Here is a 26,871-nt window from a genome sequence, read left to right on the forward strand (position 1 = left end):
GTAGAGGTCGGCCGAGGGGTCGGGGTGGCGCAGAATGTCGGGTCTCTTAAGTCCGTCCTCGTATTTAACACCAATCGCCTTTCCCAACTGTCAGAATTGTGGACCCGTAGATCACGATGGCTAAGAATCTATGCCGTCTTAGATCTACAGGAATTGTGTCACGGAATGCATGTATCGGACATCGGATGAGCCTGCAACAGTGGACACATGTCCTAAGGGTTGGGTATAAGTAGCGACCAACTCCTGGAGCTGCCCCTAACACTTCCCAGTATTCTTTTCCATACACGATGTCTGTTGATACTACCATGACAGCAGGGACCATCGACCCGGCAAACCCCCTTGATCAGCCTCTCTCGAAGAAAGACCATGTTTTGGCAGAATATCAGAAGCAGACAACAGTCCATGGTACCACCGTTGCGAAGGCTTTCTACGACGGAGAGAATCTCATCGGTTTAGATCCAGGTAAGCTCTATCCTACTCATCAAGGACCCGCCTCTGACTACTACTATTCTAGACCTCATCACGCTGGACTCCGATGCAGGTGAAACCCCTCAAGTAAGAATGCTGCCCCATAGTCCATGGAACCCTCTGATGCATGATAGAAATGGGCCTTGAAACACAAGTGGGCAACTACTGCCTTCACTGCAATCTTCTGCTTTATACCTCCGTTTGCCAGTGATAAATGCTGTAGACCGCTCAAGGACGACAGCCCCTACTGACATTTCTTCCTATAGGTACCATCTTTGCCCCGGCGCTCCTCCTCGTCATGGCGGACCTTCACATCTCCAATGCCACCGTTGGAGCCCTCCAGGTTTCCATATTCCTGTTCTCCTTCGGCATTGGTCCTCTCTTCCTTGCACCACTGAGCGAGCTTTACGGACGGACTGTCATTGTTCATGTCGGCAACACTGTCTTCGTCGCATTCTCGATCGGCAGTGGCTTTGCACAGACGGTTTGTCTCCTCTCTTCCCTTCTTTTCAGTACGATATTGACTTCGCCTAGGTGACTCAACTATCAGTTTGCCGTCTCCTGGCTGGACTCGGCGGCTCGGCAGGTACGAGTATATTCGGCGGGATTCTGGCTGATATCTGGGACCTTCAGGGGCGGGTGAAAGCGTCAGGTCTCATTACTACGGGGATGTCAGTTACTTCTAGATCTACTTCCTTCTCTCTCTGTTCTTTTGGCTGATTGCTGATGGAATAGAATCATCGGCCCCGTGCTCGGTCCTGTCTGCGGTGGCTGGATGTCCGAACGAGCTTCATGGCGCTGGTCTTGTTGGATTCCTGTGAGTATCTTTAACGGCAGACGTGTGCTTTTGCTAACACACGCAATAAATCTAGGCCATGGCGGCAGCTGCTGCAGGGGCTGTGGCGTTAATATGGATGCGCGAATCCCACGCGCCTACCATCCTACAGCGCAAGGTCCGCAAGGCCCGTGAAGCTGAACCTGGTAGGGATTTCTACACCGTCTTCGATCTTGATCTCGATCAAGCGAGGAAGAGACCAAAAGCTGGTCAGGTGCTATCAAAGGCCATTCGTCCCGGTGAGTGCAGGACAGCGATTGTCGCCTCAGTATAGATATTTCTCACGCTATGCAGTTCTGTATCTCGTCCTCGATCCCGTTTTATGCCTCTTGTCGATATATTATGCTTTTGTCTTTGGAGAACTATATCTTCTGGTCACAACGGTATGCAGAACCCCCCAACGCCAAATACATAATGCTAATTCTTTTACTGAAGTTCTCGGAAATTTTCTCCCTTGGTTACGGCCACAGCGCAGGAATCGTCGGCATCGACTTACTTGCCCAAGGAATCGGATGTGTTATTGGACTGGTCGTGACAATGAAACTACTAGGCTATGTCTATAAGCGACAGATGCGGTCTGAAAAGGGATATAATCCCGAGTCCAGGTAATTCTGCGTTGCTTTGGTTGCATATCTCCAGCTGCAATATATATATATATATTTATTTACGTATCTGGACTAATAACTGGACTTCTAGATTGGTATCTGCATTTCCCGGGGCATTGGTGCTAACTGCAGGTCTATTTATTTACGGATTCACTGCCCTACATGTGCACTTTATCGTGGTACGTTCGCTATCAAATATTCCATCCTGCTTTTATTTGCTGCTAACAGACAAATCTAGCCATTACTCGGTTTGTTGATATTCTCACTGGGTGCAACGAACATATTTGTAAGAAGATCTCATGCACACACGGCAATGGACTCAGGTATCCGATCTTAACCCGTCTAGCTTGCAATCCAGCTGTACATCGTCGACTGCTTCGAGTACGCCGCGTCCGCCATCGCCGCCTGTAGGTTGAACCCTCATCCCCATCCTTACAATCCTAGAGCAGACCCATTGACCGAGAGACTATATCAGTGGGCTTCCTCCGCTTCATGTTTGCCGGTGGTATGTGCTGTGTTTAAACCATACCAACCAGCTTGACTGACTATATATTACACCGCAGCATTTCCCCTCTTCGGCTCGCGGCTTTTCGATGCCCTGGGCGTGGATTGGGGCGTTGGCCTCCTCGCCTTTCTCTCTTTGGGCCTTGGGGGCCCGTTCTTACCACTGGTATATCACGCATCTATTAATCTATTTAATCGAGTGTATATGCTGATAAAGTATCCAGATCTATATATTTGGACGGCGGCTGCGACGGGTTGGGAAGGAGAATCTTGGAAAGATAGATGGTTTTTAGGACTTGCTTTTGGTGTATCTAGGACTGTTTTTGGATATCTCCAACTGCAATCTTGTTCTCGGCGCGGGTGTATATATATATATTTTCTCCCGCCTAGTCTCGCCATAACCCTGAAGGGGTGTATATCCAACCAAATCCCAGTTTACATGCCTTATTCTTACATCTGCGTGGAGGTCGTGGTCGTCAAGGGATACCATATGGTCACCGAGCTACTTCAAATGGACATACGTCTTGACTTCTGGCACAGTGAAATCATCGGCGATCTAAATAACCATGGCATAATAATCATAATAGTAATCTACCCCCCTTCAGCATGTTGACGAGCCAATTCTGCGAGCATTCCCTGTATATCCATTGGAGCAGAACCGAATTGGGGCCCTGGCTGGACACCATTAGCAAGGTGGGTGAAGCCTGGTACCTGGCCAGTTCTCAACTTCTGCCAAACGCGTTTCTTGGCTCCAGCAATCTCATTAGGGGCGGCAAGGCGCGTGAGGTCGTATTCTGCCCCACGTCCGGCTTCTTCAAAAGCTAGGTAGCCTGGTGCGTAGAGTTCGATGTCCTCTTTCCACTGGTCGCGGTCGCAGAGGTCGATGTCGGAGGAGAGTTGATTGGCGGCTCGAGCCTGAGAAAGGATGTCCAAGATGGGAAGGTCCATGTCCAGACTACGTGGAGTTGTTAGGCTTTGCTCATCGAAAGTGAAAGGAAGTCCTGAGATGTTCATGGATGGGCAGGGGCATGGGCACTCACGGTACATTCTGGTGTCTGCGGCCTCCGTCACAATTGCGGATCTCCTGCAATCCTTTCATGTGGACGGTAAGATTTACAAACGGCAAGCGGATATTAAAAGGGCAAATTTGCACGACATCTTCGATGGTTCCATTCTGCCTGAACTGGACAAGTGACAGACGGCCTGTTTTAAGGCCCTCCTCATCAATCAGCAGGTAGGGGCCAAGGAAGCCGTTATACACGACACATCCAGAGCGCGTAAGATAGACCGAACGGAAGTTTGCGGTCTCGAGATCCGACCAGGGAAGGAAATCTTCGAGACTGTTGGTCAGGGGCGACGCCGGATTCAACGGAGCAACATGTGGCATATATGCATCATCAAGGCAATGCCCGGTCTCAGGGTCGAAACGATACAGCAATATCGAGAATTTGATGAAGCGAGCGCGGTTGGCAGGGTGCGCTTCGTCGACTGGTGCGAGACTAATAAGCCCGTACGGATTATAATCTTGGACAGACTCCTCTATGTGTTGTGTAGCTTCAGCCGGATAGCGAAGACCAGCTTCAGCTCCAGCTCGGGTCTGGAATGACTGCAAGCGCTCATGTTAGCGGCCTGCGGGAGTAAGAAGAGCGAGACTAGTACATCACGGAACTGTTGGCTCGCCGATGTCCACTGTTCCACCAGCGTCCGGCGTTGTTGAAGTTCATATTCGCCATTATCGTTTGTGTCATACGGCCGAGGCATCCAAGTCTCCTGCGCAAGCTGAAGGTCAACCAATTCAATACAACGGCAGTAAGTTAGACACTAACCTTGACAAACAAGAGCCATCCTTTGGCTTCTTCAATGAGCTCTCCGGACGAGAAGTCCAGTTGGATGGCGCTTGATGCAACTGGGGATCCCGCCCGGCCAGTGTCGGACTGAGTGGGGCATGACTTGCAAATTCTCGAGCGATTTTCGTGCTAGCGAGTTATATCAAGGCCGAAAGGAAAGCATAAGCAAGATACAGAGTAGGGGTGCCAAGTCTGGTTCCCTCTACAGTTGTCTAATTGTGTTGGGTTTCAGTAGTCAAACTTGACAGATGAAGGTGTGAAAAGTGCGGAGGAAAAGTGCGGACGGGTGGGACTTCTCAGGAACCAGAACGCACCGCCGCCCAGAACTAATTCGAGAACTGGAGGTCTAGTTGGTATCTGCAGGTTTGTTTATTTACGGATACACTGTCTTACATGTGCACTTTATCGTGGTACGTTAGCTATCAGATATTCCTGCCTCGCCTTTCTCTCTTTAGGCCTTGGAGGACTGTTCTTACCACTGGTGTGTCGGCGTTTGTCGATCTGTTTAGTCGAGCATTTGGTAATAAAGTATTTAGACCTATATTTTTGGACGGCGGTGCGGCGAGTTGGGAAGGGGCATCTTGAAAGGTGGGTGGGTTTTAGGACTTTCCTTTGGTGCATCTATGACTGTTTAGAGCGTGGGGATGTTAAGATGCCGGAGTCATTGTTGATTTGAGACAGGGCACCATACATGGAGGCGTGGTACGGTCAAGTATTTGGTGATTGTCGAGTGCATACATAGATTCAAGTCCATTATATCAAGCAGGTAGGCTGATAACTCTGTCTCGCATAGTAGTCCTAATAAAACGATCAATCTATGATGCCTGAAGGACATGCTCCAACAAGGCTGACTTTCGTTGCAGTAACCGAATAATCCTTCAAACTGCAAATCACATTTTCCAATGGCAGCCGGCGTATTTGCCGAATATGGCCAGGATCTTATTTCACCACATATGGCTTCTGAATACGAGATGCCCCTCACCGGCGGGTTACATCGCTCTGCAATCTGCTTCGGGCATATATTTAAATCTGTATTCGTCTCCCTCTTTCATCACAACAAAAGACTCGAAATGGCTTCCACTTCGACTTCCACTCCCACCAAAACCCTAACCGCCGCCTGCCTCTGCAAAAGCGTGCAGTACACCCTCACCCTGGCCACAGATGTCCTCCCATTAAAGGTGCATCTCTGCAGCTGCACCATCTGTCGCCGCACCCACGGTTCACCCTGCTCGTTCCATGCGCCTTTACCCTCTGGAATCGCACCTGAATTCATCGCCCCATCCAGTATCGCCAATCTAACGGCTTATATTCATGCTAATGCACGTTCTACCCGGTTCTTCTGCACCACATGTGGCTGCCATATTGGAGATCGCGACCGTGGCACCAACGACTGGTTTATTTCAACTGCGCTCTTCGATGCGAATTCTGACGAGGGTTGGTACGAGATTGACTCGCATTGTTTCACCTACTCTACCGGCGACGGGGGTATATCAAGTCTCCTCCCTAGGGTCAAGGGCAGAGATATCAAAGTATGGAACCCTAAGTCGGATTCGGAACCTGCTCTCTCCAGCGAACCGCAAAACGGGTCGAGCGAGCTCCTGGCACAATGCCATTGCGGTGGCGTCTCATTCACCATCGCCCGTCCTCGAGAGGAATACATCCATACCCCGTCTTCCAGAAAGTGGATACATCCATCCGACACGAGCAAATGGCTCGCGCTGGTGGACGTCTGCTCGGACTGCCGACTCGTGACGGGGTCGAGTGTGATTATGTGGATGTTTGTCCCGACAGATCATATAACGCCAGAAGCACCTGCTGATCTGCTCTTTGGGTCAATGACGGCGTATGAGTCGAGTGAAGGGGTGCGGAGGACGTTCTGTGGGACTTGCGGTGCGACGGTATTTTACTCCCACAAGGAGCGGCCTGGGATTGTTGATGTTGCTACGGGGATTCTGCGTGCGTCTGAGGGTGTTATGCTTGGGGACTGGGTGGTTTGGAGGACGGCGAGGGTTGGGTTTGTTGAGGATGGATTGAAGTATGACTTTGGCTTTACGAGGGGGTTGGAGGATGGGTTGAGGGAGTGGGGGGTTCGAATGGACGGTGAGAGTACGGACTTTGGTGTCGGTGCTGTGACCCATCGTGCTGTTGAGGATGATTGATATAATGATAGTTTTGGTACTTTACATGACCATGGCATGGGGTAGTATCTACTGGAAGAAGCTGCCAGTTTCGCATTTTGCTGAGAATTTAAGGTCCTTCCCGTCTTCTCTTTACATGCCTGTTCACTCTATTCGGGTGTACTGTGATAACTACTCGTACATCCCGTCTACAAATACACTACCTAGACCTCAGACTCTTTTTTATCACATCCACCGGTCAAAAGTGATGGGTAGAGACCTCTCGTGCAAAATAAGATGACAGTCGAAACCAAGCAGATCTATCCCATATCGCACCCTGGCCGTAGGCGTGCAATGGAAAGCTTCGCATATATAGCCGCTATTGCACGCGAGGATCGGCAGCCATAATCGGGGAAACGAACCAGCGAAAGCCCCTTGAAACTGCGCTGCATCAGCCCCCGCGGTAGAAACCCACAGGCGCTCGGTGATTGGCAAAATTCCTTTCCACAGTGGAGGTGGCCAGAGGCTTGAGTCCTGGCTGCCTTCTTTTTATTTGTTTCCAATGTCCCGGCCTCTGGTCCCAAACTCGCAGATGAAAGACCAAGCCGTCATCCGTAGTGCCTTTGGGCTTGCGTTGTAATAGCCAAAGCAGCAGAGCCGAGTCTTGATACGAAGGACTCAACATGCACAGTATAAATGTCCTCCACGGCTCATACCCCACGAGGTGGTTAACTAGCCACATAAGTCATTCCTAATTACCTGGATCTGACTATCCCTAGCTACCCACGGAAGACCCGCAGGAGACGTCCTGAGTCCTGACCCTATCCTGATGTCAGCTCCCACTGTGGCCTCGAATTCATTAAAAGCGTGCTCATTCCGTTGAGGCAGGTTGGGCGCAGACCGGATCGGAGATTTGCGCCGTCGTTTTCCCGGGCACAGCCTAAGCGGCTGAGCCATGTAGATCGTTCGCGGTCTGAGTCCGACCAGTTTTGCCCCTGGCCAGTACGCAGCCGTGTATTTCAGGGAGGTTCTGCCCCAGAAGAGCCGCGTGGATGTTGCGAGTCGGGATGCTTTTTTTGAATCATGTCCTGCCAGAAATCGCCGACGCGCAGCAGGACGGCCTGGAGAGCCTGGAGATTGGAGGTCGTGGCGCTATTGGGGTCTGTCCTGGCGTTCACGGCCATGGTGGTCCTCCTTGCTGTCTTCAATGGCCGTCCTATCTTCGAATGGAAGAGGGTGACACTGAACGCTATAATCTCCACCCTGTCGGTGTCGATGAAGGCAAGCTTTACGTTCGCAATTGCTGAGTTAATTGGCCAGTGGAAATGGATCACATTCTCCCGCGATGCGCATCAATTATTCGAGTTTGAACGAATTGATATGGCCAGCCGCGGCCCGCTTGGAGGCATCAGGGTTCTTTTCAAGAAGCATAGCTCGTAAGAAAACTCCTCGCTCTTCAGATCTCATCCTGAGTGGACAACGCTAATAAATGCCTATTTTGGGCGCCATATAAAGATGGCCTCTCCGGCTAGGTTCCGCGTTAATCGTCCTTGCTATCGCGCTGGACCCATTCTCCCAACAGCTCCTGCAGTTACAGCCAGGGACCCAGTTTGTTGGACCTGGTACACCGAACTGGTCCACGCAGCCAGTGGATTTCTGGTCCAAGGTGTCAGGGACTACGTTTACCACACGAGCAACGAGATTTGACGCAGGTCATATCAATCATGTTAACGAAACCAAGTCACGGCAGCCTGGCGAAACGGTAATCACGGTTGGAACGAATCTGGATATTCCAATGCAGGCCGCCGTTCTCGACGGTGTGTCTCGCTCCGAGCATGTGGTGAAGCAACAGAGCCGTGTGGAATGCCCGACTGGAATCTGCACCTGGTCCTCGTTCCAAACCCTCGGGGTATGCCACAGGTGCACTGACCTGAGCCCGCAGTTGAAGAAACATCACAACTTCGGCAAGGTTTACGATGGACTCGTGTACGGCGACGCCGATTATGTTACCTGGGCTCAAATCAAGAACTCGACGAAAAACGCAACTGCATTTGTCTTGCCGAATGGGCACTTCCTTGTTGAGCAAGATAGGTTATTTTTGGCGGGCCTTGTTTCACCCAATAGTTATTTCCTCATGTCGTCTTTCGGGTCAGGGAATCCTGACAAGACCAACAGTATGCAGGACATAGACACTCTCATCTGGTCTATGAGCGTCATTCACTCCGTCAAGAGCGGGCCACTGTCCGACAGCCAGGGGGATAGATGGCCGGACGTGGACATGAGTGCACAAGAGTGTGCACTATATTACTGTGTCAAAGAAATCGAATTGAGCGTCGATGGCAATATCATCCAGGAAAACGCCACTGAAGTGCCTGACGCAAAGCGTGACCCGAGTTCATGGGCCCCGGACGTACCTGGACCTGACGCATATGCGCCAGAGAACATACCGCCAGATAATGAACTGGGAAGCCTGGAGTTCAACGAGTTTTACTCTCATTTTAGCCGCAATGACCTTGTGCTCCATTTTCCGGATGACCCCAACAAGCCAAGTTATTCCATCTCTCCACCGGCAGTCTGGTCGCTCAACCACTTTGTTGAACAGCTCTTGTCCACTAATATCACCGGGGGAGCCAACATGACCGCTTTGATCTCTGAAGTGCTACCAAAAAACAGCGCTGGATATAACGGAATCTTTGACAGCTATGGAGCTGAGCCCCTAAGCCTGGGTGGTATCTGGTCCAGCAAGGTTGATGTGCCAGCCACCTTCTCAGCCCTTGCAACGAGTATAACAAATGAGATCCGCAGGAGCGTTGATGACGAGGGATATGGGAGTGCTGTACTCGGGCACACGGGAACACCCACACAGTATTATCAGACGGAGTGGGCCTGGATTGTGCTTCACGGTATGATGCTGATAGGCGGGGCGCTTTTCTTCTACGTGACGGTGTGGAATCAACCCAGTTCTTTGGGAGATATACCCACATGGAAGAACAGCTCTCTTGCAGTACTCAGTCAAGGGTCTATAGGAGAGGCGGTTCTGAAAGATACAGATTTAGTGGCAGAAATGGAGGGCCGAGCACGAAAAGAAAAGGTGAAGATAGAGCGAGACCATGGGTCAACCGGTTTCCAGATGAGAAAATGATGGTGGGACGTATTTGATGCAGAACTCGAGGTAGATCTGGGATGGTTGATGCTTACGAGGTGCCAACGCGGTCCAATACACGGTCACCACATTGGCAGCGAGTCCAGCCTTGTTGCTCAAGGCCATTCAGAAAGCAAGCCAGGCTGTGACAAAAGCCTGGACCGGATACTCGCTCGGTCGTCCTGCGGTGCATACAGACTGTTTTCCGTCCAGTGGCCCTGTTGGCAGGGGAATCGTGGCAGCAATAAATGGGGACCGTCTCTCATGCCCACGGCAATAGGCTTTGGCATTTTATAGCACATTTCCGTCGACACGGCAAAAGGTCAATGCTTTAGTGTGGTATATATCGTTTGTATACGTACGAGCATCTCTGATAACCCGGATACCACAAGCAACCAGTCCGTAATAGATATGGGACTATCACGGGTGTGCCTGGGTCGGGCTCTGGGCGTGTCCACATAGTAATCACAGGTAGAGTCTCCACTTATGTGGAGAGCACCGGATTTAAAGAGCAGATCGATAGATACAAGAGGTCGCTGGTAGTCGGGTCTTATGCTGATGATTTGGTCGAGGTGAGAGTTGAGGGGGCTGGAATGTCTGTCGGATTGGAGCAAGGCTTTTCCACTTACTCCAGTAATGGCCAAGATGAGGGATTCAGGCGGCTTTTGAAACATTCCAGCCATTCTCAGTGGAGCTCTTAGCGCATCATGGTTAAGATTTCGGTTCACAGTTCTCAGCTCCTGGTGTATACTATCAAATAGCGCCCGCACAGGTAGGAGCCCTTTCCATCGCGCTCCCACAATCTTCACTTCATAGTCCTTGTCGATTAGGTCTTTCGAATTGGTGATAGAGGGGGTGACCGCTTGTCCGCGTCTGTTGCTAGCAGGTGCACACTGGAGCATACACCAGGTAGCATACTGGCTGGCTGTATGATCTCACCAAACCCCCTTTCGAAGAGAGTATCCACGCTGGTAGATCTTGTGAAATCATGTGGAATCACCGATGCACACGGACGATAGGGGTTCTTTAAAAGTAGCCAGATCTTTGAAACCCAAGCCTTCTATCTCTGGCCGGCTGTGCAGGATCAAATACTAGAAGACCTACATCCAACGGACTTTTTGGTAGGTAGATATCGTGGATATGCGGCCGAGATGCGTAGAGGCTCCTTTTCGCCGGGCTTTGACAGCTTGCGCTATAATACGAGGCTGGCTCGGGGCCAGACAAGCCGACGTCTGTGCGATTATGCGACTTTCAGCAAGCGCAGCCTTTGGTTGAAACGTTCGATGCAGGCACAGCCACCCGTTAACCCCAGCGGCGAGACGAGGCTGCAAGACGAGGCTGCGAAAATAAGGCCCAAGCACCCTCAATTCTCTGACCAGAAATTCTCGTCCCAATGCTCCTGTCGCTGCTTCCGATCCTCTCATTAACTTGACGACATGGACTCCCACGCTCAGGAAGAAGACCATGAACTAATGCCATTGAACAATCCGCAAAGCGCGAGTCGCGATAAAAATAAACCCCGCCTGAAGCAAGGTCGACTGCACAGGTGGTTCTCAGGGGCAAGGCTTACGCTGGCCCTCGCATCCGCTGCCTCCATTCTTGTTTTCGCCTTCAATCTCGGCTTTCTGCTATGGGTTGTCGCGCGAGATCGCCTCGAGGAGGATCGTGGTTTGCTCTACGAGGGTGATTGCGATAGCGTGCGCCATTTGAGTACAGGGCTGCATTTGTTGATCAATATCCTCGGTACCACGCTCCTTGGTGCTAGCAACTATGGCATGGTGGGTAAAAAAGGAGTTCTGCATGAGGCGGTTGCACTAACGGTGTAGCAGCAATGTCTCTGCGCGCCAACGAGAAAGGATATTGATAAAGCTCATGGAAAGGGGACCTGGCTTGATATCGGGGCTCCTAGTATTCGAAATCTCTTTCATATCCCTGTAAAGCGCACGATCCTGTGGATATTCCTGGTCCTCTCGTCTCTTCCTCTCCACCTTGTGTAAGTATAAGCATTGGGATGGAACAACCTCTGGAATGCTGTAACTAATGTCTGGCTCGCTCGCTAGATACAACTCCACCATCTTCCCTACAACAGCAGCTTACGCGTATACTGTGTTCGCCGGTCCTGATTCCGATGACATTCCGGCCCCAGAGGACATTGGGATAGACGGGGCGGATGCTGATGCTTTGGCCTGGCTTCATACTTGCGCGCAAAATGGAACTCTGATTCGACTCGACGTATATGACTGCATTGAAGCTTATGCAATCGCTTTTCAAACGAAGCATGGTGACCTGATACTCGTCACAGAGGACGTGAATGCAACGTCTGAGTACGAGGTCGTTACCTTCGAGGATGTGTATATTCCGGATTCGGGGGTCACGTACAGGGGCGATCCATATGAATGGTTGTGCCCGAACAATTTGACAGACTCGTGCAGTTCGTATCTACCCAGCCTTTACTCGGACGCGGAGCAGGATAGCTGGGTTGTATACGGGAACAATGCGAACTACACAGTGACCTCCTGCCTCAGCGCGCCCCTGCCGGAGCGATGCAAGCTGCAGTATTCCCTCCCCCTTACCATAACTGTGATAGTTATCAACTTGGTTAAAGCGGCCATCCTGTGCTATATGTCTGTGACAACCTCGGAATTACCCATACTTACTACCGGAGACGCCGTGGCCTCCTTCTTACACCGGCCCGACGGGCGAACCCTGGGCAGGTGTTTGATGTCTGGAGAGGAGCTAAGAAAAATACAGGACGATTGGACTGTCCGTGAACGGCGACATTGGCCTTTGTTTTATATGGGGCATCGAACGAGGTGGTACTCTGCTGTGTCCCGCTGTAAACGGGTGATCGTTGTGATACTGTGAGCACTGGCCAGTTAGTTGCAAACCCATAGCGATATAACTGACCTCTTTCTTTCCGTTCTAGCTGGGCAATAGCCCTCGGCATATGCGGGATTCTTCTCGCCATGGGGTTGAGCTCAGATGGCCACGGGGTCTGGGACGCCGAGTTTGGGGCCATCAACGCGCAAGCCCTAATCAAAGGCGATAACTGGCCAGCAACGTTGATCCAAAACACCATCATAGCCAATATCCCGCAGGTCGTGTTCTCCACGCTATACTTTGTCCTCAACAGCGTGGTAACGACCATGGCCCTCGCCGCAGAGTGGAGCCAATACGCCGTATCCCGACGAGGCATCCGCGTGTCCTGGAATCCGCAGTACGCTCAGCGTAGTAGATACTTCCTCTCGCTGCCATACCGCTTCGCAATTCCCCTCATGGCTGCCTCTGCGATTATGCACTGGCTTATTTCGGAGAGCCTGTTCCTCGTGGGGATCGAAGCCTACGACCAATCGTTTGTACGTAATCCAGACCGCGACCTCGTCACATGTGGATATACTCCCGTGGCCATCGTGAGTAGCATGGCCGTCTGGACATTCATGTTCGCCTGCCTGGTCGTGCTCAGCTGTATGAAGTTTGCATCGGGAATGTATGTGGCCGATAGCTGCAGTATGGCTATTGCCGCGGCCTGTCACCCCAAGTATAACCCGAACCTAGATGAATTTGACCCCCGGCAGGACCTGCATCCGCCTGAGGGAATTGAATTCATGCCGCTTAAATGGGGGGCGTTGCCTGTTTTGGGACCCCTGGGGCATTGCTCGTTCTCTGCTGATGAGGTCGAGGCGCCTCAGGCCGGACGCCAGTACCAATGAAGCGAGAACTCGACCATGAGACAGGTGAGGACGCCGGTTATGTGTGTGTGGAATATACCTATAGACGATGATGAAACAAATGAACATCCGGTGAATTGGGCGAAGCAAATGACTTCACCAGGCTTTCTGCGGAAATTCATTGCTCCTGTAATGGCCAATTATGATCATAATTTTTAATACAATAGGTTTCTTTTAGATACTGCAATCTTTCCAACGGAAATACTCGATCGAGCTGTTACTATTCCTGCGCCAGTGGCTGTCTAGGATGTTTAAATCGAAATGGCAACGGTACTTGGCCAGCGGGGGAGGATCTTTCCAATACTGAAGGGCTTCAGCTCGGTCTGATATTAGATAAAGGCTACGGAAAGACTTGAATTCTGTTGAGAACATCCCAATCAAGGGTCTCTTCGGTTGAACAAGATTCTTTCTTTCCGTAAACCCTAACTGCTTTCTTTTCAACCTCCAACAGATATGCAGAATCTGGAAGGGGCATTGTCTTAAATTTGTATTAATACTGAACGGCAATAATATTATCACAGCTCAGAATCTTTCTATGGATGATACTCTTACTGTATTTCTACTAGAAAGTGCATGGCCAGAGGCTTGATCATTAAGAACAGCTTCTTTTATTGAGGTTATGGCCTGTTTGAGGTACATGAGAATAGACAGACATGTTCAACTTGGGTCTATTGCAATACATGAGACGTAAACAGTACTATGCAAACATAACAAAAGCAAACACATAACAAAGATGTGGCGAACACGTAACGGACGTATACCAAATCTATAGGAAGCATAGGAACATATAACATATAGAGCCAGATAAATATGGCGCAGTATCACTCCAACCTCCTCTTCTTCACCTCACCAATGCGTTCAAGAAACCAGACCTTTCTCTTCTCAGACAACTCAAGCTCAACAAACCGGTCGACGATCACATCAACGTCGTCCCTAATCACTTTATAATCTCCACCATCTGCAAGGCCCTCCTCCAGAACCTCCGAAAAGTTCCCAAACGCATCCGCCAGCTCCTCCTCTGGGTATACAATCGGCTTCACGATCTTCCCTGTCATGAACTCGACCCCTATTTCTACCTTCCTAACCATATCCATATCCATATCTGTCTCGCCCTCGTTACATTCATCAATCGTTGGTATATAGGAGAGAATCTCCCTCGCCATCGCGTCCCAATCCGCCTCAGTCCGCGAATTCACCTGCACAACAACCGTCGGCACGGCTATCTCAGCCGTAACGCCCACATTAAACATCTTGACCATGGACCATTTATCGCGCAGTCTCGAAACAACCCGGTTGATATTGCGTTTGGCACCCTCGAATGCCTCTGCGGCGGGATCGTCGTCTCTCATAGGGAAGCAGGTTGGTTCGAAGACCTGGTTCACGAAGACGATTTCGGTGTGGACGTCGTTCATGCCGTTTTTGCTTAAGAGGGTGGTGATTTCGTTGCGGGCTGGTTCGAGAGTCGCTGGGATTGTGGGTGCGTTGGTGCTGTCTGGGTCTGTGATGTATGCGAGGCTGAGGACGGGCAAGGGTTTGCTGTGGTAGAGCTGTTTTGTTGCGCTGTGGATGGAGAGCCGGAGGTACTGGGGTGGTGGGAAGTTGTGGGCTTCAAGGATTGCGAGGATGGCGCTGCGGTGGTATTCGATTTGTTTTGTGGTCGTTGGTTGTGCTGGGAGGATGTTGTGTGGGTAGGGCCAGCTGAGGGTTGTTGAGCGGTAGGGCTCGAGCCGTTCGAGATAGGTCTCGATGGGCATCACGCCTTTGACTTGCTCGGTGTTCTTCAGACGAGATCGTCTCTCCTGGGGGGAGGTATAGTTGATCTGTGAAGACTTGATGGGTGCCATTTGGCAGGACTTTTTTAATATAGTGTAGTAGATATTTTGGAGAAGTTGGTGGCTTCTGTATAGTTGGTAGTTTTCACGCTGGGATCTCCAGAATAGAGGTTTTTTAGTATAATGAAGTATTGAATACAGATATGATAGAGGATGAGAGAGGCAGAGGATGCCAGGAACAGCAAAGGAACTTCATACTGAGTCACTCAGGGCATCGAAATGCTGTTCCTGAAGTATAATGTTGTTGTACCATGGCACGAATAGACTTTACGTTGCGTATGCATTGCTATATAAAAATGTTCCATCCCACCACCATAACTGCAACATACCACCTAAACCGGCACTGTTTCGTTTCTTGCGCGGTTCCAGTCTTCCTGAATCATCTGTGCTGCCAGCTCAGCTACAGCATAGACTGGCGCCGACGTATGGCAGGTCGGCTGGGACGGTAACACGCTGGAGTCCACGATGCGCAAGCCCCTTATACCGGGAATGCGAAATTTGGAGTCGACAACTTTTCCCAGAGCACATGTCCCGCTAGGATGGTGGAATGACCATGCACTTGATAGCATTGCACGGGTCAGCTCATCGTCCGTCTGGACTTTAGGGCCTGGAAACAGTTCGCCCTTTACTATCGGGGCCATGATTTTGGATGCCATTGCACCACGTAGTTTCTTATACCCGTATAACTGCAACGCCAGATCCGCATCAGATCCCCAGTAGTTCGAGAAGATAAGCGGCGCATCACGATAGTCGTTGCTGGCTAGTCGGACGGATCCATGCGCTTCTGGCTGTATCAGACTAACATATCCGGAAATCACATTTGCGTTCTGCGGGTTTGGGGCCATTGCCGATGTTGTATAATGATAGGAAAGTATGGGGCGGTCCTTGGGAAGGGCTTTGTGGAAGGGTGCGTTGATAGTGTCAAGAAAGGCATCTGGTGGTCGTTCTGTCACGTAGCTGGAGGTTAAGGTACGAGATAAGGGGCCCGTTCCATTCGCTTGAAACTGTTCTTCGGCGACTGCGAGTAGAGTTGCGTTACTTTGAAGCCTGTACGATGTGGTGATGTTGTCTGGGATCTGTACCATGACTACTGCATTGTGATGGTCATGCAGGTGGTCGCCCACGTCTGGGATGTCCTTTACAACTGGGATCCTCAAGTCCTCCAGATGCTTCCTTGGACCAATACCTGAGAGCATGAGTAGTTTGGGGGATCCAATTGCACCTGCGCTGACGATAACCTCTCTCCTGGCCCAGACGGTAAGGTTAGAGCCGTCGCCTGAGATGTACTCAACCAACGCCGCCTTCCCATACCAAACATGAATCTTGGTAGCTTCAGCACCAGTTATAACCCTAACATTCTTCCGAGCCAATAAGGTTGAACCGTACGAATTTTGGGCAGACGATCGACGCCCCGTCTTGAGGTTTATGGTATGCGGACCCCCATTCACTCGACCAATGGAACGCCCATCAGTTGGATCGATAAGAGGTACGGTCGGTGAGATACTTGTGGCCATAGCATCGCCCCAGAATGGTTCAGTCTCGGTGGCGTTCATCTCGTAGCTAACTTGTAGTGGCCCGTTTCCGTATACAGCAGGGTTAGCGGCGGTGGGGTAATCAGTCAGGGACGGCATAGTTAGGTTTGTAGAGAGTTGGAACATCTGGAGAAGTTTTCCAAAACTCAACCTGTCGTTACCAGACTCTTTGGCCCACTGATCGTACACGCTGGCTGCCCCACGAGAGTACGCCATGAAGTTGATAGACGTGCCACCACCTAGGCCACGGCCTTGTGGGAACCGCGGTGCAATACCACCGCGTCGCGGGTCAGGCTGCGAGGTATAGTTCCACGAATACCGACTGTTTTGAAGTTTACCAGCATGTCCAGGGGTGTAGATATCGGCATTATCGCTGCCATCCGACCCGGCCTCCAAAAGGATGACCGTGATATTTGGATCTTGGGATAGGCGATTGGCTAGAACGTAACCTGCTGGTCCTGCTCCGACTATGACATAGTCGCTGTCTGGATATCGGGTCTTTGCTGCTGTGGCTAAGGTTAACGAGTGACTCAGAGCGAGAAGAAGGTTTGCCAGTTTCATGGTGAACAAGTTTAAATTGGAAGTTTCAGAGGGCGACGAATATTCAAAAAGTAAAATAATTGATGACAGTTGAACGTATGATGACGGTTATCATAAGCAGCGCACAGCTGACAGTTGGAAGTGCGTATGTAGCTGCCATGCATGCAGTCAACGCAGCATTGCTCCTGCCGCGACAACTTGGTTGGCGGTGGCCTGCAAGGTTAGCAAGCGCCTGCTCCTACATGATTGTCATTCCAGGCTAAACGCAATGATGTTTATAAGCTATTGCTCATTGGGGTTCTGTCTGCGATTAATTGTGATTGATGCCCTGTGGACTTAGTTAGGGCAACCCATTATGCAAGCAGCAAACCTCCCATGCCTCATTCAATTCGCGCGCTTTTGGGTCCTGTCGTTTGTCATCCTACCTTCTCTTATTTATTTTTTTGTTTATTTATTATTTTTTAATGATACTGTATCTCGACACCATTTTTATAGCTATACAATCATACTAGGCTGTCGCCCAGCTCGAGGAATCCAGACCTAGTCGGTCAAAGAAGAGCGCAACAAAAGACTACGTGCAGAGCTTGGATATTTGACGTATAGTAATCCACATCCATAAGTGCAGCGCTATCCAGGATATACAGCCCAAATTCAGTTTGTTGTTTGATAGAAATACAGTATGTCCAGCAACTAAAGACTCTGTCAGAACCTGACAAAATCTGCAATCTGCCAACGAGGCTAGTAGTCTGTTCATCTAGCTCCACCACCCGGTGCGCTTAGTGGCAGGATCCGAGTCACTTCCCCTGTTCCGCTCTGCATCAAGCATCCGGTCAAAATCAGCTTGAGCGCGCTCTTTATCCTGTCTACTACTGTCGGTGTTCCAGTCGGATACACCAGCCTGCGAGCGGGAACCTCCAGGCTGTGACTGGGGAGCGCCCTGAGAGCGGAGACGATCCCACGTGCTCCCTTGTGAAGTACTATCCTGGTCCTCTGGCGCTGGTTGGCTCCCTTCATACGGAGCACGTCGGGTCCGTGAAGTCTCTGGCTGTGGTGTGGTGGAATATTGGACCTGGTTCTGTCGCCGGATGCGGTCCCAAGCGCTTCCCTGAGGAGCAGCATCTCGGTAGTCCGGAGCAATGGGGCTGGCATCGTCATCAAAGAAATCTCCCCCCTTACTCTGATTCTCTGCAGGCGGCGGGTAATAGTCGTCGATTCTCGGGCTAGACGTCCGCGGGGCCGGAGCGGGCGTATCTGATGCGCCCTCATGCCAAACCCCCTCGGTACTCTCCTCCTGAGCAGCAGGTGATTCGCCCATTCTCCTCTGGCGTTCCCGGTAAGCTCTGGCTTTTTGTGCATTGCGGTGCCGCTCCCGTATCTCATTCGGGTCCTGGTTCTTTCGCGCTTCGAAAATGTCCCTTACCCGCGGGTCCGTCGCTATCCGCCCGACCCCAGTTGAAAGTGCATACGCATTGGAAACAATCCACAACCCAGCCGTCCAAAGTCCCATTCTAGACAGTACAGCCGCTGCCATCACCCGGAACGCAGTAGGGTCTAGCTTGTACATGTTCTTCAAGCCCTCGAGATACCTCTTCCCCAAGGAGAGACCTGGGTTCGTCGGCGCATATTTGTTTACCATCCGGTTCGGTTTTAAAAACATAGCCGTGTGTATACCTCCAAAAAGCACACCCAGTGGAGCGCCGGTGCGGGCTTGGTAGAGGGTTTTGCTGGTGTTTTCGAGGTAGAAGTCGATCTCGGGTTGTGTGAGAGGACGGTTAACATCTAGGCTGCTAATTTCGGCAATGCGAGCGGTTGTAAGAAGCACCCGGGCACGCCATCGTTCTGTCCCCTGGAAGGTGAGGAGTGTAATCGGGTCAGGGCGGTAGATGAGATCTAAGTTGAATTGAACGCCGGGTTCGAAGAGAGGAGTGGAGAAGGTCTTGGGAGGTGCCGAGGGCTCCCCTATCTGTGGGGACCCATCATTGGCGGCCATTGCGGTTGCTGGTTGGATACGACAAAGAATGGCTGGTATCTCGGTGTTGATAGCAGGACTGCTGCTGTCACTTGGTGGTGGTGTGTTGAGTCGGAGTCGGAGGAGTCGGCGATCCGTGTGGGGAGCTACTGCTGAGTCATTCACAGTCTTGGCGTGTTTGTCAATGGGTCACAGTCAGATTGCATGGTTTGCATTGCCTACTTGGGCAGTTTTGCTGGCGATCATTGGAGCTCTCGTGGGGGCTGGATTCAATGCAAACCAGCTGCTTCCCTTCTTGGACGTCCAGGGCCCGTCAGCCGATCTGCGGCTGTGCTAAAAGTATACGAGAGAGCTCAGAATTTCTGGGCTATATCAGTCACAAACAATGGCTCAGCAAACGCATCTTCTCTCTCAATTTCCTCCTGACTTCCATCTACCACCATGTCTATACGGAGTGACTTGACCATCGATACCTCCAAATTTCGTCCTGAGAATGTCAGCGGGGCCACCAAGCAGGTGAACAGCTTTCTCAAGGGTGTCACGACCAAGGGACCTCGCTGGCATGAGGTTGGCGCTGCTCCCTACCGCGAGATGCGCCTCCAAGGCAAACTCGCCCTCCCAGCGCCCACCTACCTTGCAGGCGCTACAGATGCTACACTTCCTTCTCGAGACTCTTCTCGCCATATCCCGATACGAATTTACAAGCCCGACAATGGCCAGCCCAGCCAAGGTGTGTTTTTCCATGCCCATGGGGGCGGATGGGTCCTTGGAGACGAGAAAAGGTGAGCATCTGCTTGTAAACATCGGATTACGAAGTACTAGGCCAACAATCTCCAAGCTCCGACCAAGTACTACAAAGGTATGCCAATGGCTGCCAATTAACTGCCATCTCCGTGGGCTACCGTCACGCACCTGAAGATCCATACCCCGCAGCCGTCCACGACTGCATCGACGCAGCCGAGTACCTAATCGACCATCCCGAGGAGTACGGGCCTCTCCGCTTCATGGGCGGAGAGTCAGCAGGGGCATACCTTGTTGTCCTAGCTACGTTCCACCTCCTCACTTCGCGGCCGTCTCATGCCCTCGATGGCCTTGCCCTCCAGTACGGATTATACGACCAGTCCCTAGGTCTTCCCTCTCTCACAATAACCACCCGGCCGATCATGATCGACCGGGCAGCTATGGAGCGTTTCTGCGGCGCATTTCTGCCTGGTAAAACTCCCTCGGAACGCAGGGATCCTTCCATCTCTCCGATCTACGCGGATCTGGCCGGGCTTGCAGCAAAGTCGCCCAAGGGCCTTCCTCCTGCGCTGTTCGTCGTCGGGACAGATGACCCTCTCCTCGATGATACGATTCTCATGGGTACGAAATGGAGTATTGCTGGTGCAGAGAGCATTGTTAAGATCTTTCCGGGGGCGGCGCATGGGTTTACTGCGGTACCAGGTCTTCCTGTTGCGGAAGAGGCGAATGCGGTCAGTGTTCAGTTTGTGAAGGATAGGGTTACGGGGTCTAAATGATTCGGCGTTTGGAACGTCTCGGTCTTTGTGCCGGTGTTTTCCTATCTTAAGGACGTATTGGTTACTAAATTATAGAAAAGCAGGTTTCCAAGCTTGAGGTCATCTCCAGTCGGGGTTTTTTGGTGCTTCCGTGTTTGAAGTTCATCCAACGTCCCATCAGGATTACTGAACCATAACACTCAATTCGTACATCCTCTCTATACTGCGTGGCCTGTTCTTACTCATGGACAAATAACAGAGTTCTCAGTTTTCATGCTGCATAAATAATTCATTAAAATGGCAGATATTACCGAGCCAAACAATTACACTTCCCTCCATTGGATCTCAAGATCGTCTCTTACCACTTCTCAACATACGGACGAAGGTCCAACTCGAATCCAAACGTCGTACGCGGCTGCGTATGCAAGTGCCAGTACGCATCCGCAATCTACATCCACAGGTCAGTACCAAATACCTATAAGAGGGGAGTTCACTGGTGAGAGGGGACGAAAACATACAGCACCAGGATCCAACTTCCCATCCTCATGCTCATTAGCCCAATCCTTCGTCCGAGGGATATCAATCACCCCGTCAATAATAACATGGGAAACATGGACGCCCTTTGGCCCGAACTCGCGGGCTAGCGACTGGGCTAGCGCACGCAGGGCAAATTTGCCCGTTGCAAAGGCCGCGAAGTTCGCTGAGCCTTTCACGCTTGCTGTTGCGCCGGTGAAGATTAGGGTTGGCGGGTATTGCAGTCCTGTGGACTTTTGGAGGAGCGGGAGAGTGCTTTTGGCGAAGTTGAATGCGCCAATCCTGTCATCGATTAACTAACGGGACTTATGATGAAAAGGTATACATAAGTAGCCATACCCCTGACTCTTATATCCAGCCGCGAACTCGTCCTCGGTGAGTTCTAGGAACGGCTTCCGGACAAACCCGCCTCCAGAGTTAAACACCGCGGCTGCGAGAGGACTGTCCTTGTATTGCTGCGAGATCTTCTCAAAGGCTGACTTTAGACTGCTAGAGTCGGACACGTCCGCGCTGAGTCCTAGGGCCTGGCCACCAGCGGCGTTAATTTCGCTAACAATACTGCTGTAGTTGGTTGGGTTGCGCGCGAGGACTACGACGGAGTATGCCAGGGCGAACTTGCGCGCAATGCTGGCGCCCTAGGTTGGTTAGCTATTAATTTGGCGTATGGGAGTGAGTATGAGAAATGACATACTGTGCCGGGGCCGACTCCGGCGATGACTGCGAGTGGTTTGGTGGCCATTTTGTTCAGAAGTTATACAGCTAGAGTGGGAGTAAGTATAGAAGCGATGGAGTAGATTGGTAGTAAAGAGCTTTGTAGTTTGCTTTACCGGCGGGGTCGTCCGGTCTTTATAAATCAGTTACGTAGGCTAGCACGCAAAGTGAAAAAACATCGATTGGCAAATCTGCAGCACGATGTCGTGTTTTGATTTATAATCATCGATATCACCATCGGCGATGAGAAAAAGCGTTGGAGAATCCAAAGACTCGATGACAACATCGCAGCCTGAGGCATAATTCACGGCACCAAGGCAGCAACTGCTATCGATAAGCTTCACTTTTTTCCAAATCTCGTCAGTCCAACTCTGCTTCAGACCTCAATCTCCGACGCGCTTTTCGTTCGTTTTCTCGCCATATCTTGCCATTTCTTCTCGCTATCTATACCTTATTATCTAATCTAGCGTATCATGTCCGAAGAAGAAACCCTCCTCACCAGTCTCTGCACAATCTGGTACGTCCTTACAAGCAAACACACCCTACCCAGTGCGACGAATTGCTAACAAACTCAATCCAGCCACATCCAACCCCCCAAATACCGGTGTCCCCGATGCTCAACACGCACATGCTCCCTCCCCTGCACACGCCGACATAAAGTATGGTCCCAGTGCTCTGGCGTCCGCGACCCGGCCGCGTACCTGCGCCGCAACGAACTAACCACCGAATCCGCATTCGATCGCGACTTTAATTTCATCACGGGCATTGAGCGCCGTATTGAGCGGGCGGGGCGCGAGGCGGAGAATCGCGGGGTTGGTGTTGATGGGAGGAGCGGGGTTCATGATCTGGGTGTTGTGGGGTTGGAGGGTGAAGGGGAGCTTGAGCATGGGCTTGGAGATGCTCGGGGGAAGAGGAAGAGAGGTCCTGGCCCTGGCCCTGGCCCTGGGACTGGGCCAAATAGGGGATTGGCGAAAGGGGAAGCTGGGTTTTTGAAGCGGGCTGAGGAGGCTGGTGTGAAGGTTATCAAAGCACCGAAGGGAATGAGTCGGGCGAGGATGAACGGGTCGAAGTGGCATGGGAAGTAAGTTGCGACTCTTTCTCATGCGTATTAGTGACTTTGGGCTTGAGCTAACGGGTATGTTTATTGCTACAGGCAAAAGTGTTTACAATGGACGGTAGAATTCATCACGGACGATGGGTCGAAAAGGGTGAATTGCACGGAGACCATTACAATCGCCGAGGCCTACGATCGGGCATTTCCTTTACCCAAGGAGGAACGACAGCGCAATCAAGAGGCTGTACAAGAGGCTGCACAAGAACCCGCGCAGGACGAAAAGAAGGCAGATCCATCTCGATCTGCACCGAGTGCCTCAGATACCGTCCCAAAGCAAACGACGACAGAACCTGCCGACAACGGACCTACAACCAGCCAACAAGACACAACACCTCAAAGAGCGGAAACCCAACCAATCTCTCACCGCGATGTATACTTCTACCTCCACCGTCCACGCACCGCAACGAAGCAACCAGTTCTTATCCCCCTAGTCCCAAATACAACCCTCACGGCCGCGCTTCACGATCGTGTGGTCCTTGAATTCCCTACAGTCTACATCCTTCAAGCTCCGCTGAACGATGAGCACGAGCAGAAGGAAGAAGAGTCTAAATTCATTCTCGAAAAGGAGTATCTACGGACGCACCAGAATACGAATCCCGACCTTGATGAGGCGGCAGCGGATACAGACGCCCAACCGGTCTTTGGGACGGGTGCAGTGGACATTCCAGACGTGGATGAGGGCAAGATGTTGGAGGTTTTGCAGAAGGATTTATTAGGCAGAGGCACCGCGCCGGCAGCGGAGGCGTCGTAATCGATTGATGAGATATAAGGAATAGTAGTTGGGATTTGGGTATAATACCTGTAGAGTAATATTGCTGTGATGTACAAACATTTAATTCGGGGATGCTGGGCGTTACCTGGAGTATCTATGACTATAAAGTATCAATATATCAGGCGCAAATCGAATCTAGACTAGGATGTGTTAGTTGAGGGCGATGCTACCATGGCTTGTGCATACGAAATCAGAGCTCGGTCCATTTGGATGTACTCCGGTCAAGTGCGAGGGAGGCGAAGGATCTTCGTCACGACACCGACACCGACACCGTCCGGAGTGCAAGCAGATGCGCGATCGCTCGACAATGGAATGCTATCAGTGGTCAATAATTGCCCATTCGTTGGCTAAAGTCAAGTACGCCGATATACACCAAGCAATAAAAAACCAGATCTCAAAAAGCAAATCCCGAAATAATAAGTAAATCCCAAGTAACTCCAAGTAAATGGCACAGTAAATCCAAAAGGGTATCATATCTTCTAAACAAGTTCAGCACACAAGACTCCATATCAATGCTTGTGTATGCAAGCGCAAAATCTGAAACCAGACTCATCAAGTCGCAACTCAACGCTAACCAGCATGAATGCGCGGCAATAGATAGTTCCCATCGTAGGATCCAAAGTCATGCTGCAGTTAAAGCGCAAAACAAAAGAAGGCCTAAGAGATTCTCTATGCACTAGACGATGTGGTCCTCAACGGATCCGCAAGGTCGTGGATTAGAGTAATCAGACAGGATCAATGACACCGTTGACCGGTGACGGATGACTACTGGGAATCGGATTCGACTGCTGTCAAGATTCGATCCCAAAAGAACCCAGTACAAAGTATTGGGCTAAATGTGCTATTCGATAGGGTGCAAGCCCTTGTATCGAATACGCGCCGATACAGATACATCTAGAGCCCTCGAGCGATAGACGCACTTCGAGTCCAAGTCCAGCAAGCATACCAATGCTCTCTTTGACGGATACTTGACTCTAAAGTGACCCAATCGGTTGGCGCGGTTTGGGGGTTTTGGTTCTTCCAGTACCTTCTGCGTACGGATAACCTGGTGTTTAGGAAATGTCCAAAATTCTCGGACAAAACCAATATGACAAAAACCGATCACAACTGCAGTGTGAAAGCGGTCGCATCACTAAAGTTCATGGCGACACGCTAGTGGTTTCTGAGGCGGTATCAGGAATGGTAGCTTCCTCCAGCTTCTGCATTGCCTTCTTCTCGGCAAGGGAGACAATCTCGGTGGGCACAGTGCTGGCCATAGTTGGCTCTGCATCTTTGGCAGCGGCTTTTCCACGAGAGCTGCCGGTAGAACCGGTTGGACTCAACTCCATACGCTCAGATCTGCTAGGTTTCATCTTCAGTCGACCGCGTTCCAAAGCGCGGAGAAGCGTGCCAACTTCCTCTGAAACTATGCCGCGGAGCTTGCTCATAGCGTCGTCAGAGATCTCAGACTGCGCGTTCCAACCGAGTTTGTCGGATTCTTCCGACGTCAACGATTTAGATTCGAGGGATGGCCCAGTAATAAGTTTGTGGAGAGCGGTGGGAGAGAGGTTGTTAGGACGCCGGGGCATCTTAACGGGCTTCTGTTTCGAACTTGACGAAACAGAAGCCACCTCCTCCTGTTGCCGCTTTGGTGGACGTTGAATTGGGGAGAGAGGGTTATCTCCAACTTCGTTTCGGATCTTGTAGTAAACGAGGCCGAGGGTAGCAGCCAGTGCCTGGTGGGCGGCTTCAGGGAACAGGCGGACAGCTTCAGCACGCGACAGGCTCGAAGGACAGTCACTTGAATCGCTTGATTCACTATCACTGGCAAACATGCCATCGGTCTGATGCATCCGGCCCCAGTATTCATATCCACCAAGCTGGTAGAACTCGGCAAGTTGTGCCAAGCGGTTGACTGTAGTGTAAAGTTAGAATGTTTGGGGAGGATATTTATCTCGTCTTCACTTACGTCGACTGCGTTTCTTCAAACACCAGAACCTCCAGACAGTTCTGGGGAAATATTCCGGCCAACGCAGAGACCCATCTTCTTCAACAACAGGAACAGGAGTAATAGGAGCATGGGTGGTATGAGCCAGCGAGTTGAATCGAACGCGTTCGGAATGCTTCATGCGCGATTCGATCAGAGAAAACCGTTCAAACACCGAGTTCAGGTGCCGCGATGTCTCGTGTTGCAGAGTGATAAGATCCGTGCGAAGCTGGCTGATCGTCGAGTGCAGTTTGCTTATTTCCATGCGACATCCACACACATCGGTCTGCATGTGTTCTAGATCGGCCTGGATCTGGTCGACGTTCTTGGAGATTCGATCGACATCGCTGCGAAGAAAGACGGTTTCGTTGCCGGCTTGCCCTAAACTCGATTTCAGCTGCAGGATACCCGACTTCAACTGGTCGACGTCCGTTCGTAACGCGACCACATTCAAGTCGATTCTGTTGCTGATGGACCGGTTGGCTTCGAATTCACGACGAATATGCTCATCTTCTCGGTTGCGTCTATCGACATAGCCGTCCTTGGTTAGAACGGTTGATCGTAGCTCGAGAAGCCGGGAATCTATAACCGAGAGGCGTTCATGGAGGTGTGAGATGGAGGATTCAGAGACAGGGGTAGCGGCGTCATGTCGAAAGGAGACCATGGGTGATAGAGGCATGGATACACTTGATGTGCGGGAGAGACTTCGTTCGAGGGTGGCGGTCATGATGGATAGGTAGGGATGAGTGATGTGATGGCAAGACCAGTAGTCAAGAGTCGTGAATAACGGGGTATTGGTAAACATAGGCGGGTGTATAGTCATTTAGACTCTAACAACAGCTTCCGAGGTCCATTTCGGCGATGGTATATATGACGGTTTTGATGGGTTGACAGCGGGAGCGATGGGAGTCAGTTGGAAGCGGTGGTGATGATGAGGCAGAATGGGTGTCAAACGGGAGAGAAAGGGTTGGTTGTGGGAGGAGAGCGAGAAGAGGGCCACCTGGAAAACTGCCTGGGCCGTGCGCCCCTCCTTTCTTTCACTAGCGCGGATGACCACTTGGCACAACAACAGACAACACGGTCGCCCAACATCATCGACTCATCATTACTCATTCCCACCGCTAATGAATCATACTGGCTGATATTATTTATGATTTTT

At 51.1% G+C, this 26,871-nt stretch overlaps 13 protein-coding genes across 13 annotated transcripts; 6 read left to right on the forward strand and 7 right to left on the reverse strand.

Moving 5' to 3' along the window:
• Positions 1 to 160: 160 nt before the first annotated feature.
• Positions 161 to 2,968, forward strand: ASPSYDRAFT_181528 (MFS transporter). The gene is made up of 15 exons (XM_040843505.1): positions 161 to 462; positions 515 to 555; positions 603 to 675; positions 735 to 952; positions 1,003 to 1,139; positions 1,204 to 1,285; positions 1,341 to 1,542; positions 1,598 to 1,686; positions 1,739 to 1,908; positions 2,000 to 2,087; positions 2,147 to 2,194; positions 2,255 to 2,315; positions 2,384 to 2,413; positions 2,472 to 2,578; positions 2,637 to 2,968. Exons 1-15 carry the CDS (start codon positions 288 to 290, stop codon positions 2,703 to 2,705), a joined length of 1,590 nt encoding a protein of 529 aa, XP_040700956.1. The 5' UTR covers positions 161 to 287; the 3' UTR covers positions 2,706 to 2,968.
• A 35-nt stretch (positions 2,969 to 3,003) lies between these two features.
• Positions 3,004 to 4,173, reverse strand: ASPSYDRAFT_91440 (uncharacterized protein; the record flags this gene model as incomplete). The annotated part of the gene is made up of 3 exons (XM_040852486.1): positions 3,004 to 3,367; positions 3,453 to 4,018; positions 4,072 to 4,173. 3 exons carry the CDS (start codon positions 4,171 to 4,173, stop codon positions 3,004 to 3,006), a joined length of 1,032 nt encoding a protein of 343 aa, XP_040700957.1.
• A 1,148-nt stretch (positions 4,174 to 5,321) lies between these two features.
• On the forward strand, positions 5,322 to 6,610 carry ASPSYDRAFT_47447 (GFA family protein). Its single transcript, XM_040847429.1, has one exon. The coding sequence runs from the start codon at positions 5,330 to 5,332 to the stop codon at positions 6,416 to 6,418; it is 1,089 nt and encodes a 362-aa protein (XP_040700958.1). The 5' UTR covers positions 5,322 to 5,329; the 3' UTR covers positions 6,419 to 6,610.
• Positions 6,611 to 7,459: 849 nt separating this feature from the next.
• ASPSYDRAFT_33284 (DUF3176 domain-containing protein) lies at positions 7,460 to 9,518 on the forward strand (the record flags this gene model as incomplete). Its single annotated transcript, XM_040845066.1, has 2 exons — positions 7,460 to 7,812; positions 7,892 to 9,518. The coding sequence occupies 2 exons, from the start codon at positions 7,460 to 7,462 to the stop codon at positions 9,516 to 9,518; spliced, it is 1,980 nt and encodes a 659-aa protein (XP_040700959.1).
• Positions 9,519 to 9,680: 162 nt separating this feature from the next.
• On the reverse strand, positions 9,681 to 10,687 carry ASPSYDRAFT_1123097 (uncharacterized protein). The gene has a single exon (XM_040839945.1). The coding sequence runs from the start codon at positions 10,418 to 10,420 to the stop codon at positions 9,842 to 9,844; it is 579 nt and encodes a 192-aa protein (XP_040700960.1). The 5' UTR covers positions 10,421 to 10,687; the 3' UTR covers positions 9,681 to 9,841.
• Positions 10,688 to 10,954: 267 nt separating this feature from the next.
• ASPSYDRAFT_59545 (uncharacterized protein) lies at positions 10,955 to 13,228 on the forward strand (the record flags this gene model as incomplete). The annotated part of the gene is made up of 4 exons (XM_040849721.1): positions 10,955 to 11,296; positions 11,348 to 11,511; positions 11,579 to 12,379; positions 12,445 to 13,228. The coding sequence occupies 4 exons, from the start codon at positions 10,955 to 10,957 to the stop codon at positions 13,226 to 13,228; spliced, it is 2,091 nt and encodes a 696-aa protein (XP_040700961.1).
• An 839-nt stretch (positions 13,229 to 14,067) lies between these two features.
• Positions 14,068 to 15,090, reverse strand: ASPSYDRAFT_91444 (uncharacterized protein; the record flags this gene model as incomplete). The annotated part of the gene is made up of 1 exon (XM_040852487.1): positions 14,068 to 15,090. One exon carries the CDS (start codon positions 15,088 to 15,090, stop codon positions 14,068 to 14,070), a length of 1,023 nt encoding a protein of 340 aa, XP_040700962.1.
• Positions 15,091 to 15,410: 320 nt separating this feature from the next.
• Positions 15,411 to 17,171, reverse strand: ASPSYDRAFT_59546 (GMC family oxidoreductase; the record flags this gene model as incomplete). The annotated part of the gene is made up of 1 exon (XM_040849722.1): positions 15,411 to 17,171. One exon carries the CDS (start codon positions 17,169 to 17,171, stop codon positions 15,411 to 15,413), a length of 1,761 nt encoding a protein of 586 aa, XP_040700963.1.
• A 733-nt stretch (positions 17,172 to 17,904) lies between these two features.
• On the reverse strand, positions 17,905 to 19,140 carry ASPSYDRAFT_155176 (putative endo-1,3(4)-beta-glucanase; the record flags this gene model as incomplete). The annotated part of the gene is made up of 2 exons (XM_040842433.1): positions 17,905 to 18,013; positions 18,110 to 19,140. The coding sequence occupies 2 exons, from the start codon at positions 19,138 to 19,140 to the stop codon at positions 17,905 to 17,907; spliced, it is 1,140 nt and encodes a 379-aa protein (XP_040700964.1).
• Positions 19,141 to 19,560: 420 nt separating this feature from the next.
• On the forward strand, positions 19,561 to 20,636 carry ASPSYDRAFT_134116 (alpha/beta hydrolase; the record flags this gene model as incomplete). Its single annotated transcript, XM_040840661.1, has 2 exons — positions 19,561 to 19,901; positions 19,958 to 20,636. The coding sequence occupies 2 exons, from the start codon at positions 19,561 to 19,563 to the stop codon at positions 20,634 to 20,636; spliced, it is 1,020 nt and encodes a 339-aa protein (XP_040700965.1).
• A 337-nt stretch (positions 20,637 to 20,973) lies between these two features.
• ASPSYDRAFT_91448 (oxidoreductase, short chain dehydrogenase/reductase family) lies at positions 20,974 to 21,888 on the reverse strand (the record flags this gene model as incomplete). Its single annotated transcript, XM_040852488.1, has 4 exons — positions 20,974 to 21,063; positions 21,134 to 21,431; positions 21,489 to 21,784; positions 21,841 to 21,888. The coding sequence occupies 4 exons, from the start codon at positions 21,886 to 21,888 to the stop codon at positions 20,974 to 20,976; spliced, it is 732 nt and encodes a 243-aa protein (XP_040700966.1).
• Positions 21,889 to 22,333: 445 nt separating this feature from the next.
• On the forward strand, positions 22,334 to 23,725 carry ASPSYDRAFT_59549 (zinc finger HIT domain-containing protein; the record flags this gene model as incomplete). The annotated part of the gene is made up of 3 exons (XM_040849723.1): positions 22,334 to 22,377; positions 22,441 to 22,941; positions 23,014 to 23,725. 3 exons carry the CDS (start codon positions 22,334 to 22,336, stop codon positions 23,723 to 23,725), a joined length of 1,257 nt encoding a protein of 418 aa, XP_040700967.1.
• Positions 23,726 to 24,885: 1,160 nt separating this feature from the next.
• Positions 24,886 to 26,439, reverse strand: ASPSYDRAFT_59550 (uncharacterized protein; the record flags this gene model as incomplete). Its single annotated transcript, XM_040849724.1, has 2 exons — positions 24,886 to 25,640; positions 25,695 to 26,439. 2 exons carry the CDS (start codon positions 26,437 to 26,439, stop codon positions 24,886 to 24,888), a joined length of 1,500 nt encoding a protein of 499 aa, XP_040700968.1.
• Positions 26,440 to 26,871: the final 432 nt, after the last annotated feature.

Source organism: Aspergillus sydowii, assembly GCF_001890705.1.
Source record: "Aspergillus sydowii CBS 593.65 unplaced genomic scaffold ASPSYscaffold_8, whole genome shotgun sequence".
Taxonomy (NCBI): domain Eukaryota; kingdom Fungi; phylum Ascomycota; class Eurotiomycetes; order Eurotiales; family Aspergillaceae; genus Aspergillus; species Aspergillus sydowii.

Coding starts and splice junctions, on each gene's coding strand:
- ASPSYDRAFT_47447 (XM_040847429.1), top strand. CDS start 5,330: ATGGCTTCCACTTCGACTTCCACTCCCACCAAAACCCTAACCGCCGCC.
- ASPSYDRAFT_181528 (XM_040843505.1), top strand. CDS start 288: ATGTCTGTTGATACTACCATGACAGCAGGGACCATCGACCCGGCAAAC. Junction 1,140..1,203: donor GGTCTCATTACTACGGGGAT/GTCAGTTACTTC, acceptor CTGATGGAATAG/AATCATCGGCCCCGTGCTCG. Junction 1,687..1,738: donor TATATCTTCTGGTCACAACG/GTATGCAGAACC, acceptor CTTTTACTGAAG/TTCTCGGAAATTTTCTCCCT.
- ASPSYDRAFT_1123097 (XM_040839945.1), bottom strand. CDS start 10,420: ATGCTCCAGTGTGCACCTGCTAGCAACAGACGCGGACAAGCGGTCACC.